Source organism: Pteropus alecto, unplaced genomic scaffold (genome assembly GCF_000325575.1).
Source record: "Pteropus alecto unplaced genomic scaffold, ASM32557v1 scaffold61, whole genome shotgun sequence".
In the NCBI taxonomy this organism is placed as follows: Eukaryota; Metazoa; Chordata; class Mammalia; order Chiroptera; family Pteropodidae; genus Pteropus; species Pteropus alecto.
In genome coordinates, this window is record NW_006434835.1 from 4,388,910 (window position 1) to 4,406,506 (window position 17,597).

General features: G+C 51.2%; 1 protein-coding gene, 1 long non-coding RNA gene and 1 pseudogene across 2 annotated transcripts in view; all 3 read left to right on the forward strand.

Moving 5' to 3' along the window:
- ASAP2 (ArfGAP with SH3 domain, ankyrin repeat and PH domain 2) overlaps positions 1-17,597 on the forward strand; it is a 93,732-nt gene that overhangs the window by 42,149 nt on the left and 33,986 nt on the right. The window contains exons 8-13 of the mRNA XM_025045790.1: positions 740-815; positions 1,088-1,174; positions 8,882-8,985; positions 9,080-9,149; positions 13,688-13,775; positions 17,489-17,537. Of these exons, the coding sequence (XP_024901558.1) occupies positions 740-815; positions 1,088-1,174; positions 8,882-8,985; positions 9,080-9,149; positions 13,688-13,775; positions 17,489-17,537 (474 nt within the window). The remainder of the gene's footprint in view (positions 1-739; positions 816-1,087; positions 1,175-8,881; positions 8,986-9,079; positions 9,150-13,687; positions 13,776-17,488; positions 17,538-17,597) is intronic.
- LOC112478496 lies at positions 1,185-2,057 on the forward strand. Its single transcript, XR_003045871.1, has 2 exons — positions 1,185-1,345; positions 1,435-2,057. It is a non-coding gene; the product is annotated as an uncharacterized LOC112478496 (long non-coding RNA).
- Positions 7,252-7,367, forward strand: LOC112478587 (annotated as a pseudogene).

The following is a 17,597-nucleotide window of genomic DNA, read 5'->3' on the forward strand; positions in this document are numbered from 1 at the left end:
CATAGGCAGTATAGGCCTTGTCATAGTTTGGAACTGTCGTGAACTCGTTCAGAAGCATTTTCTTCATTCCCGTCAAAGGGCCGTGTATCATACACAACGTGCTTCAGAGGGAGGGCTGGACATCAGTCCGCCGTTGCTGCCGGAAAGCTCGTCCAGCTTCTGTTGTGTTCCAGGAATCACTTGTTATGAATGAGTTCGCAAGCACTGAGTTCTGAGCTTTAAAAAAAAAAAAAAGGTTCCTTTTGATATTGGGTCGCAGTTCTCTGTACTCTGCAGATGGGGTGTTGGGCCTCGTGCGCGTCCCGCGAGCTCAGTTTTTCCCTGCGTTCTTTCTTGCACTTAGCTCCCACCTGCCAAGGAACATTTTTTAGGGTCTTGTTCTTGTTTGCACCCTGTGCTTTTCCCGCCTCAGACTCTTCACCAAAGCCTTCGCTGTCTCATTCAGCAGAGTCCTGTCTCCCATTACAAACTGAAAACTTGGGGCTCATTTTAATGGGGCGAGAAACGTTAAAAACATTTGGCGCATTGCAGTTCCTTCTCTAGTCACTTCTCATAGTTTTGAGTGTCTGTTTATTCTTGGTTTGACTGATACTTTAAGGTACGATTCGTACAGTCTTTCCCCCTGGGAATTACAGAAACGATTTCAGTCACTACCCTTTGCAGAAGTTAAAAACTCCATCTAACGAGATCGTTTTCTCCTTTGTGAAACACTGTCGCGCTTCTCCTCTTTTCCTCCTAGTTTTTTCCAGGATGGACTGAAAGCAGTAGAAAGCCTCAAGCCTTCCATCGAAACACTGTCAACAGACCTTCACACGGTGAGTGGCCACTTCCCTCCCACACCAGCGTCGAAACACTTTCATGAAAGAGTCACTTCTGTATAATCCTGTGTTTACATGCTGCGCCACCCAGGAGCTAACAGCCCGATGGTGTCTCACAGAGCATGGGGTCCCCGTCCCCATCCCGTCCTGGCTGGGGAGGTTTGACGGGCGAAGGCGGCAGGGGTCGCACTGATGTGCGCATGCCCCGTGGGCTCCGCACTCACTGTACTCAGCCGTGCCTCTGTCTGTTTCGTTTTGCTTTCTTAAAGATCAAACAGGCCCAGGATGAAGAAAGAAGGCAATTGATACAGCTTCGAGATATTTTGAAATCAGCCTTGCAGGTCGAACAGAAAGAGGTGAGGGCATTTAATTTTGAAGGATGGCTGTCGTGCTGCTCTGTCTCGGAGCCTTGGGGACCGAGGTGAAATCCACGTCTTCCAGGTGCTCACAGTTCACGCCGGGGCCATAGCGAGCAGCACCGAACCATTCGGTTCTCGAGGTTTGGTTTAAGAGAGCCAGCTCTTTAGGTACGTTCCATGGCCTCGGCGCAGGGCGCAACCCCTTCCTGCTCTGTCGGTTGCTGGGCAAGTCGCTCTTCAGCGTCTCTGTCCCACAGACGCGCATTATTTACGCCACCGAACTTCTTCCTGGGACCCGGGCTTCCCTGCCCTGACGTACGTGGCCTCTGCCCACGTGGTCCTCAGCAGGTAGCGGGTGGCCCTCGGACGACTCCAGCCCTGGCCCTGTCAGTGCAGCGTGAGGAGCTGGATTTTTCGCAGCCGCGTTCTAACGGGCCGGGGGAACCCGCGTTTCTCTGGCATCATCGTTTTCGTGTAATCGCTTCTCTGATGCTAACACATTTGCAGTGATAATTGTGCTTTGGGGGCTCGTTAAAAAACATTAAAAAGTAAATTTCTAAGGTAATTAATTTTATGATATGTTTACTACAGTGTGGATATTATAATGTGAAATTTAACATAAATCCACTTCCTCGTCTATAAAGAAATATATCTAAATGTATCGCTAGTAGATTTTGGATGAATAACTCTATTACACTGCTTAGCGGAACGTAAAGTTCACTGTTGGCGGTTTGGTCTGCTCTGTTTTGTTTTAAGTTCCTATACTGTAACTGAATATTGTTGTTTTTCTCCCAAATGCATTTACCTTTTGTGACCGAAGTCTAGGAGAGTAAGTAGTTCAGTATTTTAATAAATTGGAGAATTTTGCATGCTTTCCTCATGAACTTCAAAAAAGTTTCTTCCGTGTATATATTAATGATTAGTAGCATTTAAAATGTTAACACTTTGTCTTTCGATAGCAGTGGGTTTTGTTAAAGGCTAAAGAAACTGAATGCACAAATATCGGTGAAATGGAAATTGTATTATCCGGGTTTACAGTCTCTGTGTTTGCTGCTGTTCCTCTGTGAAGATGAAGCAACCCCCGCCCCTCGCTGTCCTCCCACCCCTTGTACTGCGTAACTGAATACTGCCTGTCCTGGTCCCAGCCCCGGAGAGCCGCCTCGGCTCACCCAGCCCCGGTCGCCTGAGTTCACGTAGCACGTTTGTTAGACTTATTTCAATCACACCACATTCCCTGTGGGTGTTTGGCAGTGTCTTCAAGCACATAGACGCTTTTTCTCCGGCTAGACCTTGAGCAGCTTGAGGATGCCCTCCTGTCTCCTGTGCCTGTCCTGCTATCACGCTGTGGCGCCTTATTGCTCATCGAGAAGGCTCTTGGTAAACGTGGGTCAGCTAAGTGAGAGATTGGCAGATCGAGGTCATTGTATATTAGTGCTAGAAATTACCCACTGCATGGTGACTTCCTCCCAGTCTAGAGAACACACAGCTGACACTTTGATGTTCCCAAGTTGGGAATATAAGCAGAAAAGGAAACAAAAAAGAACTTGGAGTGTGACGAAATTAGTGGCTTGACCGTAACCAGAAGTGGTGCCAGGCGTGGGAGCCGACGCCTCGGCGGCAGCCCGTACCCAAACACATCAGTGGGGCGCTTGAGCTGCTTTTGTCTGAGAAGGAGGCTCGGCCCTGTGAAGCGGAGCCCTGGACCGAAACAAAAGCGAGCAGCTGCTGGGGCTCAGTAGGCCCGTGGGCACAGTGCAAGGGCCGAGTTTGCTTGGGCTGTGCAGAATTCGGGGTTTCGGGGAAACGCTGTTGTCGGAAAGCTGGTTATTTATGGCTTTGCAGAAAAGTCAAACATTTACCAGCACAGACCAGAAGTCATTATGGTTTGTTGTTCTGTGGTTTTTGTTGGCCAACTCATCTGCCTCAGAGTACACGCAGGGGTCAAGTGAAGCTTCTTTGCTGCCACGCTCTTGGCTAGAAGTCCAAAGACCGGATTCAGCCGTCTCCTGGTTGGGAATGTGAAATATAGAAAATCTTCTGTGTATCTCACTCTGCATTGCTTTTTGATGGTGATATTCCAGAAATTGGACTTTCTGTGGATACAATCCCAAGTAATAACCAAACATGTGTGTTAAATTTGATAGATTTTTAAGTAATTTCTTGGGGGTTCCATCTCGTGTGCTTCCAGTTGCAATGAGAATTGGCATTTTGGACACTGTCGTTCAGGCTCTCATTCCCCTTTTTTTGGATTCTCTTCCGTGGGTCAGAATACTGAAGGTGTTGGTGGTTTGTATTCAGTGTCACAAAAATTCTGACTGCACAGTTACAGCTCATGGAAATTAGGCACAGTTACAGCTCATGGAAATTAGGTAACGTGCCCCGAGGAAGGTGCACGATCTAGGAGCCGCTCAAAGGTCTACGTGAAGAGTGTGGTGGTTACATCTGGTGGCTTCGGTCTGCCGCTCCCTGTCGCCCTGTGGTGACACTTGGGAGAGGAGACAGTGCCATTGTGATCCCAGCCCCCCTCATGCCTCCGAATCACTGACATTCGTATTTTGTTTCTGGTATTTCTGCCCTCTGCGACGAGCATGCTGCGGTTTTTCTATTATTTTATTATGAAAATTTTCACATTTATAGAAGAGTTGGAAAATCATGGGAAACACCTATACATGCACCATCACTATAACATTCGGGAAGGATCCCTTCTGCGAAGTTGAACCCTTCCTGCCGGTTTTTGCCTGTTCCCTGACCACCTCACCTTCCCCTGCCTTCCCCATCTCACGTGTGCCCGCCCCCGGGGCATTCTGCCGGGTCGGATCCCACTGCAGCGCTGGCGGATTCTCTGCCGAAACCTGGTCGTGGGCACGCGGGCTCTGAGGTTCCAGGTCGGGAACCCAGCCCTGTGCAGCTGGGGTGGGACCCGGCCTCCGGGAAATGGCCATGTGGGTCTCTCTTTTTCTCAGCTTTGCTCCCCCGCACCTTCAGTGTCCTTGTCTGGTGGGATGTGGCTGGCTAGCACGTGCTGTCCAGGTCACAGAGGCCCACGACAGCCATATTCTCTTCTGACCTTGGCTTTCTGGCCGAGGGTCGCATGTTTTCTCATGCCTGAATCCGGCCTTAGAACCCGCTGGCAGCCGTCCGTTCCCTGCCAGGCGCCTGGGCGGCTGAGCACTGGCCTTCACTTCTGCCTTAGTGGAGGACTTGTTCGTTTATTCACACATTTCAGCTACCATTTCTTAGCGGCTACTCTAAGCCAGTACCGCACAAACAGGATAAGATAGATGCCGTTCTCACTTTCTAAGGGGCTCCCAGTCTGGGGATGTGGTCAGAAAAGTCACTGGGGTGCAGTGAGATGAGCTCCAAGAAGGGATGTCTCCGCAGAGAGGGGCGGGAGCGTGTGTGTTGGGAATGAGGGTTTGGAGGATGGATCAGGGATGCAGCTGACCCCTCGCTCTGGCCAGGAAGCTGTTATCCGTTGTCACAGCAGTTCCTACCAGCCTCACTTCTCAGGTTTTTCCAGGCACCTTACAGGCGTGACCAGAGATCCGGACACCGCCTGGCAGGGCAGGTGGTATTAGCCCACGTTCACAACTTGAGTCTGAGAGATAGAGGGTATACACACTTGCTGGAATGCACTCCGTAGTGTCGGAGTCAGGATTTGAATCCTGATCTATTCCACTGCAGGCCTGTTCTCTTTCCGCTCTATCGTGTGACTTTACTATCATGCGTCAGACAGAATCTTTTTAAAAACTACCTAGAAATAATAGAGAACAGGTGGCAGTGAGATTTGAAAACACCGTTCTTAGACCGTGGCTTAGTGCTTGCTTAGCAAAGCCTCCAGCAGCGTGTGGGCGGGCGTACCTGTGATGCCTGGGCAGACGCTGAGTGAGTTGAATGGACAGCACAGCCCTCCCTTGGCAGAGAAACTTTAAGGTGACGCTTGGCAACCCGTTCATCACAAGAATTGTCTGAGTACAGACTGAGAGGTGGACAGAGTGTAAACTTTTTATGATGTTCTAGAGTCTTCGAGTGCTCAGGGATACTTCTGACGTCATGTGTAAACCTGTATGTGTATAATTATAGATAATGACCCTTTTTTACCTTGTTCCTAAAAATTTCAGATATGAAGTCTACTGCTCTTCTAGGTGGTTTCCGTCTTGGCAGGACCTGATGGCTAACATTTCACAAGGCCACACGTGGACAGTGCCTGGGATCTGAGGACTTGTCTAGGTGTCGCAGGATAGAGGATGCATGGCTATTGATAGAATTTTATGAGAGCTTTCTGAAGGTCCGTAGAATGCCCACTTAGCCCGCGTGCCTCAGACAGAGTCTGCACACGGCGAGGCTCACTTAGTCCATCGTAGGCCGTCCTGGCTGTCTGGGGAATGGACAGCCTCCGAGAATCAGGGCAGCATGGACTCCTGGCCAGTTGCCTCTCTATGTGTTAGATTCTTCTTCTCCTCCTCAGAAAGGCTCTTTTCCCTTGGATTATATTTTATGAAATCAAAATTTTGGTCACGTGAAAGGGCCAACTTCATTATTCACCCCTTTACTTGATCACGTGTTAATATCAAACACCTGTGAAAGCGAGCCTTCTTGTTGGGTCACCTAGAAGTCACCTTGAGGATGCTAACATAATTAGTTCTAAAGCAGGTTCAATTTCCTGTTAAATTATATTGCTCTTATGTACACATTTAAGATTTTACAGCTTCAATTTGCCTGCATTTTTAATTGATTCAAGAAATGCCTGGTCTGAAGAATAAAACAGTAATTACTTCCCTCACTTCTGGCGTAGGGTCTGATTTTGTTGAAAAGTGTAGCGTCCTTTATTCTCTTCATGAGACCTGTAAAGAGTTCTGATTAATATGCTCGACACGAACACTTTTAGCAGGTTGTCACCATTTATTTCGTGCAGGGCTTCTTTTTCCCTCCCCGGATCAGTAGACGTATTTCTTGGCTGTGCGGGTTAGTCTTTTGACGGGTGTATTTTTAGTCTTTCACAGAGATTCATGTAGGTGAGCAGCAATTCTCCATTTCCTCTCCACTGTGTTTATTCCCAGTGATGAGTAAAGCCGGGTCTGTTCTAAATTTCTAGTGCTAATATGCTGCCCTTCTGAGAGAATGTGGAAACTGGGCCCATCCTCACCCAGTGGACGAGCTGTTGGCTCTAGCTGTCAGGAGGCCTAAGTGCTTTGTGAACTCCCTGCGGAAAATGAGGACATTTCTCTTATTTTGGGGTCTCTTTGTTCGGGCTTTGTTGTCAGTTCGATAATGGAATGCCTGAGCACACTATTGATTTCCCAGATGAAGATTTTTTTTCTTTTTCCTTTTTTTTTTTTTGCAGAGTTATCCCATATACATTTCAGAGTTAAGAAGTCAGTGCTAGACAACCTGTGTTTATGGAATGGGAGACTTCGTGTTGCTAAGATGCCAGTTCTTCCCAAATTGATCTGCAGATTCAGTGCAACCCCCATTTCTGCCTTTTTACAGAAATTGACAAGCCGATTCTAAAATGCATATGGGAATGCACGTGACCCAAAATACCTAAAACTGTCATGACAAAGAAGAGCAGAGTCGCAGGACTCACTCTTATTTCAGAGCTTACCACAAAGCTGTAATTTATCAGGACAGCGTAGCACCAGCATAAGGGCAGACGTGGATCAGTGAAACAAGTGAGAGTCCAGAAATAAACCCTTAAAAAACTGATTTTTAACAAGGGCGCCAAAATAATTCAATGAGGAAAGAATAGTCTTTTCAACAGATGATGCTGGGACAGCTGGATGGCCACAAGGAAAAGAATGAATTTGGACCCCTACCTCACATCATAATCAAAAATTAACTCCAAATAGACCAAAGACTTAAATCGAAGAGCTAAAACTATAAAACTTTTAGAGAAAAACATAGGTGTGAATCATCATGACCTTGGATTAGGCAGTGATTTCTTAGATGTGACATCAGTGTACAAACGATAGAAGAAATGGTAGAGGGTGTGGTTCACTAGTGTGGTGTGAGCACGTCTGCTTTACACACAGAAGGCCCTGGGTTCATGTCCCAGGGGAGCCAAACAGTCCATGGTCTGTGGCCACGCCACCCTGAACAAGCCCGATGTCTGATCTCGGAAGCTAAGCAGGGTCGGGCCTGGTTAGTACTTGGATGGAAAACCACCTAGGAAGACCAGGTGCTGTAGGCATAAATAATAATAATAATAATAAAAAGTAGATAAATTGGACTTCATCATTAAAGGCTTTTGTGCTTCAGAAATCTTTTTTAAAACTGCCAGGCAGCCAGGTAGCTCACTGTTGCTTTCAGACAAAGTCGAAACTGTGACTCAGGCCCGCCTGTCCACTTGCCACGCTTCATGTGAGCCACGTGATTTGTCCTTACTTCCGTGGAGGCGGCTGCCGCTGCTGCTTGCCTCTCTGTGCCTCTGCGCGTCCCCTCGGTCCCGAATGTCCTCCCTTCTCCGCCAGCTCTTGCTTTTACCTTTAGAGCTCGCTCCCTCCAGACCCTCGTGGCTTTCGCCATTTGGCTCTTCACGTCTCAGTCTGGGTCACGCCGATTGTCCCGTTTTGGCTCCCATTGTCTGGGCAGAGCCAGGCTTCCCCAAGGGCGGTCGTCTGCCTGGTGGCGTAGGTGAGGCTGGCCCCGGTCCCTTGGGCGTCCCCTGCTGAGGGCCGTGTGAGTGGGAGGCAGGATGCCCTTCCACCTGCTGCTCTGGCTCCGACAAGCTCTGCACCTGCAGCAAATCACTTGTTTTCCTTGTTCTTGTGCTGCTTCTGTCCCCAAGTGACCTGGGTGGGGCACATCTGAGCCCGCCTGGTGGACCTGTGGACTCGGTCCCCGCTTTGCTCCCCGCCCCCGTCCCCTCGCACCTGCCAGAATCCCCAGCGCTGGCAGCCGCTCCCATCCCAGCCCAGGACCTCTGATAGCGTCTGGCACATTGGACATCCAGGTTCCTCTGATGGCCCTTGCCCTTACGACGCTGATGGTAGGAGTTTCCCAGTTGCGGTGGCCTCAGCCAGGTTCTCAGCTGACCAAGTGGGCAGTCCACCCCGAGCCTGAGGCACTTGGGTTTGGGGCCACAGCCCCTCTCCTGGGACTGGTGGGGTCAGGAAGTGCGTGAACAGCGTTCAGTACCTGTGTGTACCAGGGGTTCACACGTGTTTCTTTCTCAAGCCTGACTATGTTTACCATCCTTACTGGGTATTGTTTTTTTTATTATTTTCCAAGGAGGAAACTGAGTCAGGGAGCTTAAGTAACTTGCCTGAAGAGAGAGAACATTGCTTTCTATTTTTTTCCTTTTATTTATTTATTTGTTTGTTTGTTTGTTTTTTGCTTGAAAGCCCTGCTTTTCCAGCACATTGGGTCACCTTCCTTCCCCAGGCTGCTTTTGGCATGTCAGGAGCCTCTTGTCACCATCGGGGACCTAAGACTCATAATTAAGTAAAATCTCGTAACTTCCAAACGGCTCATTCTTTGGGCCAGTTTGGGGTACCAGTTTTTGACATTCTCCATCCTGGTAGGTGGCATATACCAGTTCCTGGAAATGAGTTTTTTTGTTCCTTTTTTGGTGTGGCGAGAAAGGAAAATTTCCCTAATTTAAAAAAAAAAAAAAGAATTAAGGACATAAGTTTCCTTTGTGCACTGCTTTTTAGAAATTTGGAATCTGGACAGGGTTAAAACCGACTTCTTCACCGTTTCCAGGATTCACAGCTTCGCCAGAGTGCAGCCTACAGCTTACATCAGCCCCAGGGCAACAAGGAGCACGGCACGGAGCGGAACGGCAGCCTCTACAAGAAAAGCGACGGGTACGTGGGAGGCGTCGCCAGCTCGCTCGTGCGCCCATTGCCTCCTGCGTCCAGAATTCCTAAACTCTTACTTTTTTTCCCATTTACCTGTTAGGATCCGAAAAGTGTGGCAGAAACGGAAATGTTCCGTCAAAAATGGGTTTCTGACGATATCCCACGGGACTGTAAGTACCCTCTCCTACTCCGCGGTCTCTGCTGCGGGGAGACGAGCGGGGGGCAGACGCAGCGTGTGCAGCTGCATGAAGGATGCCATTTAAAGACGTTCCCTGCCGAGGGCAGCTTGGGTGGGTTCCTTCTCCGTTTGGTTCACCTGCACCCCGTTCACGCTTCTCCAGCCGAGGAACGCGTGTTGTCTTTTGTTATCCAGCAGAGTCAGGAATAACTGATGAGCCAGGCGGTCTTTATTCAGAAGCCCGCGACTTGCACAAACAAACAAAGAAACAGCAAACCGCTCCCCAGCCACCTCTGTCTCCAGAAACAACATCGTGCTTGGGAAGATTTCTACTTTTCCATTACGGGGAAAGCGTTTACGTGGTCAGGACTCTGGGAATCAGAAACCCCAGGGGACAGATTTCAGTAATTTTATTATGGAAATCTCACACCCCGCACCCCAGCCTAATCGAGCCCTTTGTCCGTCATCCTGTGTAAAACAGACCACGCAGGAAACCGAGCTCCGCGTGTTGAAAACCAGTCGGAATACAGTGATGTACGAATCTCGCTTTCTGAGACCAGGGGTTGTGACCACAGTCACAGGCACAGCCTCTCATACCACAGTGCTCTTCTCCACAGCAGCATTAGGGACAGCGTCGCCTTCCCTGGTGTGGCAGGAGCCGGGGACGTCCTGCAGTGTGACGGGAGCCGGGGACATCCTGTAGGCCTAAAGCTCAGTTGGTTGCTGTTCCGTGGCTCTCGAGCGCTGGCGACAGCTCGCATCCCCATGCCCCATCAGGAGGCCTGGTGCTGTGTGCACGCCAGCAGCCTCACTGCCGTGCGTGGGTGGCAATGCAGACGACCCTGACCCACCCCACCCCCCAACACACACAACACATACTCTCTCACTCTCTCTCTCTCTCTCTCTCTCTCGTTCTATCTCTCTCTCTCTCTCTTTTTCTCTCTCTCTCTCTCGCCCCCTCCCCCTGTTCCCACCAGTTCTCTGGTGAGAGGCAGCGTTGGGCAGGGGCACAGACAGGCCTTTTAGGCCCCTGTGGAAAGACCATGGCTCTGAGTGGCTTCCAGAGAAACAGCTCTCAGTACTGAGGAGGAAGGAAGGATCAAATGGGGGCACACGCAGAGGGCAGCCTTGCCACAGGTTGCGTTGCTCCGGGGGCCCCACGTTTTCATGGAGTCTGCCTCGGGGAGGAGAGACACTGTAGAGCTGACTAGAGGTGTCAAGTACTGTGGGGGTCTCTTGGGACCTCTGGCCTAGGAGACAATGCGTCTCTTGCCTAGGCAAATACAGGTCATTTCTCTTTTCTGAAATCCAGCCTCGCGGGCCTCCTGTAGCTCACCCCGTCCCTGGGGCCGTGCACTTCGGACCTGGCGTGATGTCCTTGCGTGTGCGCCGGGCCTGGTGCCGCAGACGGCAGGAAGCACATTCGCTTCGCCGCCACTTCCAACTAAGACCGTTAGACCAGCGGGCGGTCAGGGTTCCCCTCCCGCTCGAAACGCCTGCGATCGAGTCTGTGTTTTGCTTTCAAATGGTTTTCCATTCAGTCGTTTTAACTCGGGTTTACTGCCTCGATGCAGAAAGCTTTATGAAATAAGACCGAGTTCCATTCCAGGCTTGTTTACAGCTCTGAAGTCGTTCAGTCGTTAGTGTCCTGCCAGGCCCGGGCCGCAGCTTAAGCCCAGGAGTGGGTGTCCCTCCCCAGTACGCTCTGCCGACGGCGTAGACTGGTTCGAGTCACTTCCGTTCCGTGAGCTGCCTCTGGAGGACACGGAGCCCTCGTTCCCTCAGTTTGGAGGAGTTGCTGCAGCGTTGGGCAGAGGGCGCACTTGTTGGTATTAGCTTTACCAGCATGCGGACGGCTCCGCTCGTCACACCCTTTGCCATTTAATAAGTGCTTTGTGTTCAGGGAACCCGCCCTCTCTGGATGCCTCGTCCTGCCTCCCAGCCTCACTGGCCAGGAGCGGCTGGAAGTGTGGCAGGTGAGGGCGCCGTCCCTGTGCTTGTTCTGGACGATGTGTGGTCCCTGTGGCAGCCCTCGCTCCATTGTGGCCAGCTCCTTCTCTCTCCCCCACTGTGCATGGTGCTCGTGGGAAGCCAGGGTCTGCCCCCTGCCACACACACCCGCCCCCATACCACCGCAGCCTCAGAGCATCCGCACGCACTCATGCGAGGTGACCTCAGCTGAGAACAAGGGTTGAGAGGTGCCCTTTTGTTTGGCTTTGCTTGGAGTTGCCTCCTCGTGTGGCTTGCCTGTTCAGCCAGCATCTCCCTGAGTTTGCTGATGGACCATCGGGGGGAAAAGGGTGATTTTTCAGACTTGACCGAGTCGGTGGGAATCTGAGAGCAGTATCTGGCACTCCGCGGAGAATCGGGTCTTCAAGTCGTGGGAGCACAGGGCGTATGTGCCCCGTTAGGAAACCAGTCCCTTCCCAGGAAGCTGGCAGCCTTCGTGAAGTGCAGTTGTTTTCTGGGTTTTAGAGGCACGGCGATGACCTCTGGGATGAATTCGGTGGAAACTCAAGTTGGCACCCCCCTTAGCCAAGGCTAATTGTGTTTGCTCGCCCTGGGAAGACATGGTCCTCGGGACAAAGTCACTCTAATTAGATGTCGTCTGCCAAGTTCATGGCACCGTCACGCCGCCAGAGACCGTGTTAAGCTGGGAGAAATGGTTCTCGCCACCGTCTACATTTTAAGTGATTCCCAGTCATGCAGAAGGAAGACTACAAACGTCCTTTTAAAGACCTGACAAATTAGTGAAAAATAGAATGAAATGGCATGATAAAAATGGGAATTTCGCTAATCCGTGCCTTTGCGGCAAGCAGAAAGCCTGTAGGGTCTGCTTCCACCCCTCCCTGAGTCTCCCACTAACCCAGGGCTTCTCACGGTGACCCTCGAGGAATGCTGGTGGATTCGACAGGCCCGTCCTGGAGCTGAATTGCACGATGACGCGTCCTGTATTCACAAGTGCACCAATCCCATTCCTCGCCGCGTGTCGAGGGCTCAGTGGACCTCTGCAGTTTGGAAGCAGCCGAGAGCATCACCTACGTGCACATGCACAGTCATGTGATCCTGGGAGGCAACAGGACAAACACGGACCTCGTGAGGGCCGGACCCCTGTGTCAGAGTGCTCGGTGGTGTCCATGGGGTGGCCTCCTACTTGGCACTGTAGAAATCCATCATTTGGTGAATCGACTCCTGGACAAGCCAAGTCATTCTATTGGTAAAGATCCCAAATGGGATTGATGGTGCCTTCACTGGGCGCTGTCAAGGTTTGGTTTGCAAGATTAGGCAGAACTTGGAGTTTTCTGACACTGATTTCCGGTGATCTGGGGATTTCGATGGGCATCCTGAGGCCATGGAGACTATTCCAGTGACTCATCTAAGAGATGAGGCTGACACAGCCACAAACCAGGAGAGTCTCGTACCAGCCCGTTTATCCAACTTATGCTTATCCAGACTTCCTTTTACCAAACCCAGACTGTTTGCACTGTAAGGGCCGGTCCTGTTGCGGTGGAGACTGCCCGCCACCCGTACCCCCGACCTGAGAGTGTAGTGGAGAGGGGTCTGCCCTGGGGTAGATGCAGGTGTGTATGTGTGTGTCTCGATTAACCCCAAATCCACGCCTTTACATGTTCTTGAGGTGGCTGGTGGCCACGGGAAGGGGTAAACTAGAATGATTGATTAAATTTGAAAGATCAAATTTTATTTGATCTTTCCGTTAGCAGCTTGAAAGGCGAGTAAGATAAGCCCATTCATATGTGGAGATTTCGCCAAGACTTCTAAGAGGCATTTTGCCATTCAGAATTTTTTCCTGAAATTACCTTCTCACGCTCCACTTTTTGCTTCTTGGGACTAAATATGATATTTTTTGAAATCGTACTAGACATTTTTGACACGTTTCTAACAAAAATGTATTGTGAGCTCTTGCTACCATTGTGCGTGTGGGAGGGGTTGGGAGATACGTGTGAACAAGGTTGGTTTTGTGGAATGGTAAGTGACAGATGGTTGGCATTTAGGATTATGAATCTGTTATCTGTCATCACTTCAGGAAGCAGGGAAAATTACTTTTCTGTCATTTTTTGTGCCATGAGATTACTTGCCCTGGAATCGAGTGTTTACGCTCAGAAAAATGCTTGTGGGATCACCAGACATTGAGATGGACGCCCACGTCATGCAGCCAACGTCTGTGTCGGTGGGAATCAGGGCCACACAGCTCGGGCTGTAGCCGTGGGGCGTTTTGGTCTGAGGGAGTCCACCGCCACTGACCGTAAAGCCAGCATCGCTTGTCCCCTGTCTGGCTGGGTGTGTGGGTCACCGAGTGTCCCTTACAGGGCGGGCCGGTTGTCCTCTGTGGAGCTGAGATTCAAGGACGCTCTGCGACGTGCCTCTGTCGTGCTTTCCTACATGCAATCTGCCTTCTGGAAGCTGTCTGTGAACTAGTGGAAACCCCGTTCCTGCTGTATTTCAGTGAGGAATGATTCTGCGTGATTTTCCACTTCTTCCCACCCATGTCTGTTTTTCGTTTCTAAACAGGCTAACCGGCCCCCTGCGAAGCTCAACCTACTAACCTGCCAGGTGAAGAGCAGCCCTGAGGAGAAAAAGTGTTTTGACCTTATTTCACGTAAGTTTATTTCTCAGATGCTGGGCCGAGCAATTATTTTAAACTGTCTTCTAGGGCATCAGTCCCCTTCACACAGTGTTTTGAAAGAGTTGCTTTTCGAAGAGAAATGCCTTTATTTCGGGTGACATATGTGCTTCCTTTTCCCGCTCACCACCGCTGGCCTGCCGGTCTCCCCAGGTTAGGACTTGGCGTTGAAGACGGCCCCATTCTCCCTGTGCCTCTGTAAGCCAGATGCGTCGTCCCGGCTCCCAACCTCAGTTTTCCTATTTGTAAACAAGGAGATTATACTAGATCAGCCCTCAAGCCTAAAATCCCTTCACTTAATTATAACAAAGAACAAGTCTGTTGTCCAGGCATCCGTGATTTGGGTAATGTTAGAAATGCTGCGGATTAAAGGGGTCGAGTCTCCAGCAGAGCCCCTGAAGCCTCCATTTTTGAAGTTACTGTGTCTTCCTCACCACAGAATTAGTCTTTCTGCCTCCGTGTGCTTGTCTTTTGGGGTTATACACAGCAGAACCACCACAGAACCATCTGTCGTGGTGAGTGTTCCCTCAGCATCCCCTAAGGGAAAAAGGGAAGGACTAGTGGAAAGTCATAAAGAAAATGATAGGGCTTTTGTTCCTGGCAGTTTATGTGGCAGTTACAGTCCGGGGTGGGGGTGACGGGAGAACCAGGCCAGCTCCCCTTTCAAAAGGCAGACACTAGGGATTTGGGCACAGAGTTATATTTATGGAGGGAAACGCGACCATACATTTTAAGAAAGGCGCTGCCTCATGGCCTCCGTGTCCCCGAGCACTGCTTTATAGGATGTCTGTGCATTGTCATTGGAGGCTGGGAAGTTGCTTGCTGTACAGTCTCACGCTGAGAGTAGACTGTCGTCACCACTTGGCCAGGCGAGGAGACAGGCACACCGCGGTCACCCTCGGGCCTCTTCTCTTTGTTCTGATCCACTCAGGACCCGGCTCTGGGAGCGCGTTGACCAGCGCGTCATGGGGGAAGGGTCTGGTGGTGTCTGTCCTTTTCTTCAGTCTACACTGATTCGTAAAATAAAACTGACTTTATCCTGCTTCGAACCCTGTGTCCCTACTCAGCCTAGTAAGGTCCCCAAATTCACCTGCCCTTCCCATGGACGCTTGCTCAGATTCTTGATCCGTACAAGACAGTGTCAACGTGGAGAACTGACCATAGTTTAGAGTGTGGTCGCTGCTGGGGCCATCTGCCTCCAGAGACCGATTGAGAGTCTGGTTACAGGGAGAGCACGTGATGGTGCAATCTGGTGTCACCAAGGGCTAGCGAACACTGGAGGGCCTTTCCGATTTCCGAAGCAATAACCCGTAATAAGCAGCATGTTACCCTTCAATCACCGATTGGCATGATTGCCATGTAGCTGACTCAGCTTGCCCACACATGGAAGGGGTGCGGCCACTTCCCTCAGTGCGCCCCAGGCCCCTCCAGCAGCCCTGCAGGAGCCCCGGTTCAAGGCCCTGTGTGCAGAAGCATCTACTTCAGGCTTGTGAACAACTGGAGGTGCAGGTCACGCCAGCAGGGCGGGTGACGGTAAGGGGGCCTCACCAGCGACCGAGTGTGAGTCGCCGCCGCCTTAGACGCGTGCGCAGGCAGTCCTGGGGAAGCGTGGCTGCGTGTGGACGCTGGCAAGCCGGCATTTGCCCGGGTTCCATCGGCACCCTTGCCCCAGTGCCCGGCCCGTAGTGTGTGTCTTCAGGCAGGGGCGTCCAGCCCGGATCCCAGAAACGCTTACCACGTTCGAGGCACAGTTGAAAATGTGCCGGAGTCCATTGTCATCTTCGGAAAAAAGTTCTCTCCTTTCCCGTCCACGGGGTAGAATGAATCCAGATACATACTTTTTTTTTTTTAATCTCCAGCTCATTTTCAAAGCTGCTCCTCCACTCGGAGCATCGAGTGAAAATGCTTTGTTGCCCTCCTATGTGAGTCCGGGTTGTCATAGAAAAACCTGGAAACGGGTCAGACCCGGTTGGAGACGTTTTCACAGAGTATTTCCCTGCTTCTCCAGGGCTCACATTAGGGTACAGAACTAGCCAGAAGCATGCTGCACCCCTTGTCGCTCTGACCGCCCCCCGAGCTGAGCCTGGTCTGGCCGCGACGTGCCTCCGTGGTTGACACAGGCCTCTGGCACTGCCTGCCATCAGCACCGCTTCCCGAGAACTCGGAGCCACCTGGCGTGGGGTGTGGATGTGCCCGTCCCCCTCACTCTCCTGGCGAGGCCGTGTCACCGGGGGGAAGGTGGGAGCAGGGCAGGTGGCCCTGCTCCGGGCTGGTGCAGACTCCTGACCGTTCAGCCCAGCTCAGCCGCTAACATTCCTCACAAAGTTCAGTTCCTTTTTATGAGCTTGAGACAGTTCTCTTAAACTGTATCTCTCCTCACTCTGTTCCTCTCCTCAGTAACAGGCTGGGGACAGAGAGGGTGTCGTTTCATCCCCGGGTGCCAGGAGAAGGGGTGGGGGTGGTGTGGTCGGAAGAGTGTCGACTTCGCTGCCGGCCACGCTCGTTCTTGTCCTTGCACCTCCCTGGGCCTCGGCCTCCGCCCAGCCAACTTGCCAGGAATTGTTCTATGAGCCAAAGTGATTTCATAGTATAAAAAAACACATTTTAAGGGGGCACAGGTGTTTTCTGTGCATCCCCAACGACAGTCACTGCGGGTCACTGCTCTGCCATGTGGAGAGGTTGGGTTTCCTCCCTTTATTTTTCAGTTTTCTCCTTCGCTTTGTTCTGGGCTGATGGCAGACAGGATTTCTGTGTCCCTCATCCAGCTCCGCCCGACGCTGTCACCTCAGTGCTAGTGCCCACTCCGTGTTACCAGCCGCAGGACATCATCTATCAGAGCAGGGAGCTAGCACCGGGGCAATGCCGTGGGCTCCGAATCTACTCAGATTTTACCAGTTTTCCCACAGTGTCCCTTCCTGGTCCCGGACCCCACGTTGCAGTTAGCTATTTCTTCTTGGTCTTCTAGGGCAGGTCGGTAGTCTTTCCTTGTCTTTCATAACTGATATATATATTTTTTTGAAGAGTATTGATCAGTTCTTTGGTCACGTGTTCCTCAGTCTGGTTCTCCCTGATGCTTTCCCACGATTGGACTGAGGTCATGCATTTCGGGCAAGAATAGCAGGTCACACGGCCCCTCCTCTCTCCTGCCTCCGCGGTCTGGCAAAGCCCTTGTGAGTGTTGCTGACGCCAGCCGTGCGTGAGAGGAAGATTTTCTGTCCCATCGATACTGCACAGTTCTCATGCGTTCACTGCATGTGATACAGCACACCCGTAGCATGTCGTTAGAATTTCTCATAATGTTTTCTAAGAAGGCCAGAAAAACGTCTGAGACAGTCGCTTTAGGAAAAGCTTTCACTTTTCAGAGGGCTTCAACAATAATTTTAGGGGGCCAACCCTGTAGCAAGTTTAAAAAGCTGAAGCTTTTGTGAGGCCGATGATGGTTTTCGTTGAATAGCTTCGTTGTTGGAAGCCGCGTCGCTTTAGACTCCAAATGAGAACTGGCAGGACCCTTTTGGATTTCAAAGCCACACTTGCCGAGCCAGGACAGGCATGTGAAGGATGGCGGAAGGGGGCGCACGATTTCATACACGTCCTTCGTTTCCTAGCGGAGGGTTCAGCTTAATTATAAGCCACTTCTTTTTGAGTCTCTGTCCGTGCTCGTAACCGACGAAACGCCTCTTCCCGTGCAGATGACAGGACGTACCACTTCCAAGCAGAGGACGAGCAGGAGTGTCAAATGTGAGTGCCTGGAGTGGGGGTGCGGCCGGGGGGCGGCGGGCCCGGGGTGTGACGTGGAGG